At 39.8% G+C, this 2238-nt stretch overlaps 1 protein-coding gene across 1 annotated transcript in view; it reads right to left on the bottom strand.

The window, feature by feature from the left end:
- FBXO28 (F-box protein 28) overlaps window positions 1-2238 on the bottom strand; it is a 38116-nt gene that overhangs the window by 5408 nt on the left and 30470 nt on the right. The window contains exon 4 of the mRNA XM_014585645.2: window positions 842-1037. Within this exon, the coding sequence (XP_014441131.1) occupies window positions 842-1037 (196 nt within the window). The remainder of the gene's footprint in view (window positions 1-841; window positions 1038-2238) is intronic.

Genomic DNA, 2238 nt, shown 5'->3' with positions numbered 1-2238 from the left:
CGGGATCTTGGGCACGCACGCACACACGCCCGGCGTGAGTTTTAAGCCACCGGGTCTGGGACACGAACCGCGGTCGACTACGTGGGAGTCCAGCGACATAGCCATTACGCTAACTGCTGGTTCCCTGTATCCTGTTTTTTAAAGTAGCAGTCAGACACTTTAACGGGTGAAATAATTTATAAAGTTTTTTTGTTTTATCTGATATATTTTTGTGTTTAAAAGAAGTATATTAACTAATCAGAAACATAAAACAATATATATATATAATATATATATATAACTTTTCACCTAGCAGTTCTACTTCTAACACATTTATTTAAAGTCAACATTATGGACGTGTGCAAATATTTAGTCACATGACTTCCTTTCACGGTGTAGTTTAAATATCGAAAAATTAGGAACAACAAACACACGTAACAGTAGTGGATCAGCTTGGCAAGTTATGGCCTATAATCCTATTTGTCATTTAAAATAATATGGATAAATATTTGGTCATCAAGAAAGTCATGACATATTTTTCCATGCAAAAATGAATTACAACTTTCCTGATGACCCAATATTTACTGAAAGAAAAGGTCAAGGTATTAAGTAACTTCAAGAATGTCATGGAAAATAGAATAAAAGTATGAGTTTATTTTGGTCCCCCCAAAAAGAAACCCATACATAGTTGTTGTTTTTAATAATATGCATTTTCCAGCGCCCTTAACCACCATGCCACCTGCTGGCCCCAATAATATACATTTTCCATGAATATTCTGAAAACCCTTTCTATACAGTTAAGCAAGAAATAAGAACAAATTACAAAACATTGTATGCGTGTTATTATAAACTGAACATATACCTGGAGGAGAGCCCATGAGTCTTCCAGACACATCTGATCCGGGTAATTTCCTCTTTAGAATTGGAACAATCTTTTCATCAAAGTATTCCATTGCCATGGAGGAAATATCTCGTAACTCTTGAAGAACTTCATGAGCTCGCTGAGGGGCTCTGGTAGAATTGACGTACCTCAGTACACGATAAATCTCATCAATCACCTAAAATGACAAATTCTCATTAGTACTTTGGACTTTTCTCAAGAAGAGTTAAATAGGCAGTGAAGTAACTGCTTGTTCTGTAACTCCTGTACAGACCTACAGGGTGATTTAGCTGATGTATGGTCACCGATAACATTAGCATTTATCATACCTGGCTGCTGGGCTTGTTATACTACCTTATACAGACATACATACATACATCTTTACTTCAGATTTTTGCCATGGGGCAAATATGCATACACTTTCCCTCTCTGTCTCTTTTTGGTGAGCACACACATCCTATGGCAACAACAAAAAACACCAACAGATCAAATCTTTCAAAAGTATTTATTTATATGTAATTAAGAAGTAGTTAATACAATTTAAAATGTAAGTTAGAGTAGTTACACAGTATTCAGAATACACATATTTTTTTGAGGGGGGAAGAGGTTTTTGCTATGGGGCGCATGCGCTCGCCAGAAAGCGAGAAATCACCCCCCAGGGGGGATGGCCATGCCGTAATCCTTTTTCCTCCATTCTCCTCTCGGGATCTTGGACACACACGACACGCACCTGCGTGAGTTTAAGCCACCAGGTCCAGGACTCGAACCGCGGTCAACTATATGGGAATCCAGTGACATAGCCATTATGCCAAATGCGGGTCCCCAAAATATATATTACATTTAATTAGTTAGTTTTCAGTTTTGATGTAAAGCACGTGTGCTCACTGGAGAGAGAGAGAGAAAGTGAGAAAGCACTCCTTTATGGGAGATGGCCATACTGTAATCCCTTCTCCATTCTCTTGGAATTTTGGGCATGCAAACACATGTGTCTGGTATGTTCCATAAGCTGTCAGGTATGGGACTTGAACTATGCAGCTGTCTATGTGGGATCCAGTCACCTTAACCACCACATTACCTAGCAGGCCATAAATACAGAGAATAGGCACCAACAGGCTCTTCACACCATGATCTATCCCCAGACTCAGCCTAGATCATGTAGGCATGCATGTGCAACCAGTATATACAGGCCCCAGGACACAACCCTAGGACCTTCCCATGTGGGTCCAATTGTATTCCCACTGCGCCGCCATCTGGCTCACAGGAATATAGTACTGCTTAAATGGTCCTTCCTATTTTTTTTTAAAGAAGCAATTTTTTTTGGAGGTTTTTGCTATAGGGCGCATGCGCTCACCAGAGAGAGAGAGAGAGAGAGAGAGAGA

The sequence above is a fragment of the Tupaia chinensis genome, unplaced genomic scaffold (genome assembly GCF_000334495.1).
Source record: "Tupaia chinensis unplaced genomic scaffold, TupChi_1.0 Scaffold150175_2, whole genome shotgun sequence".
In the NCBI taxonomy this organism is placed as follows: domain Eukaryota; kingdom Metazoa; phylum Chordata; class Mammalia; order Scandentia; family Tupaiidae; genus Tupaia; species Tupaia belangeri.
Note: the sequence above shows the minus strand (reverse complement) of the source record. Positions and strands in the feature narration are given on the sequence as shown.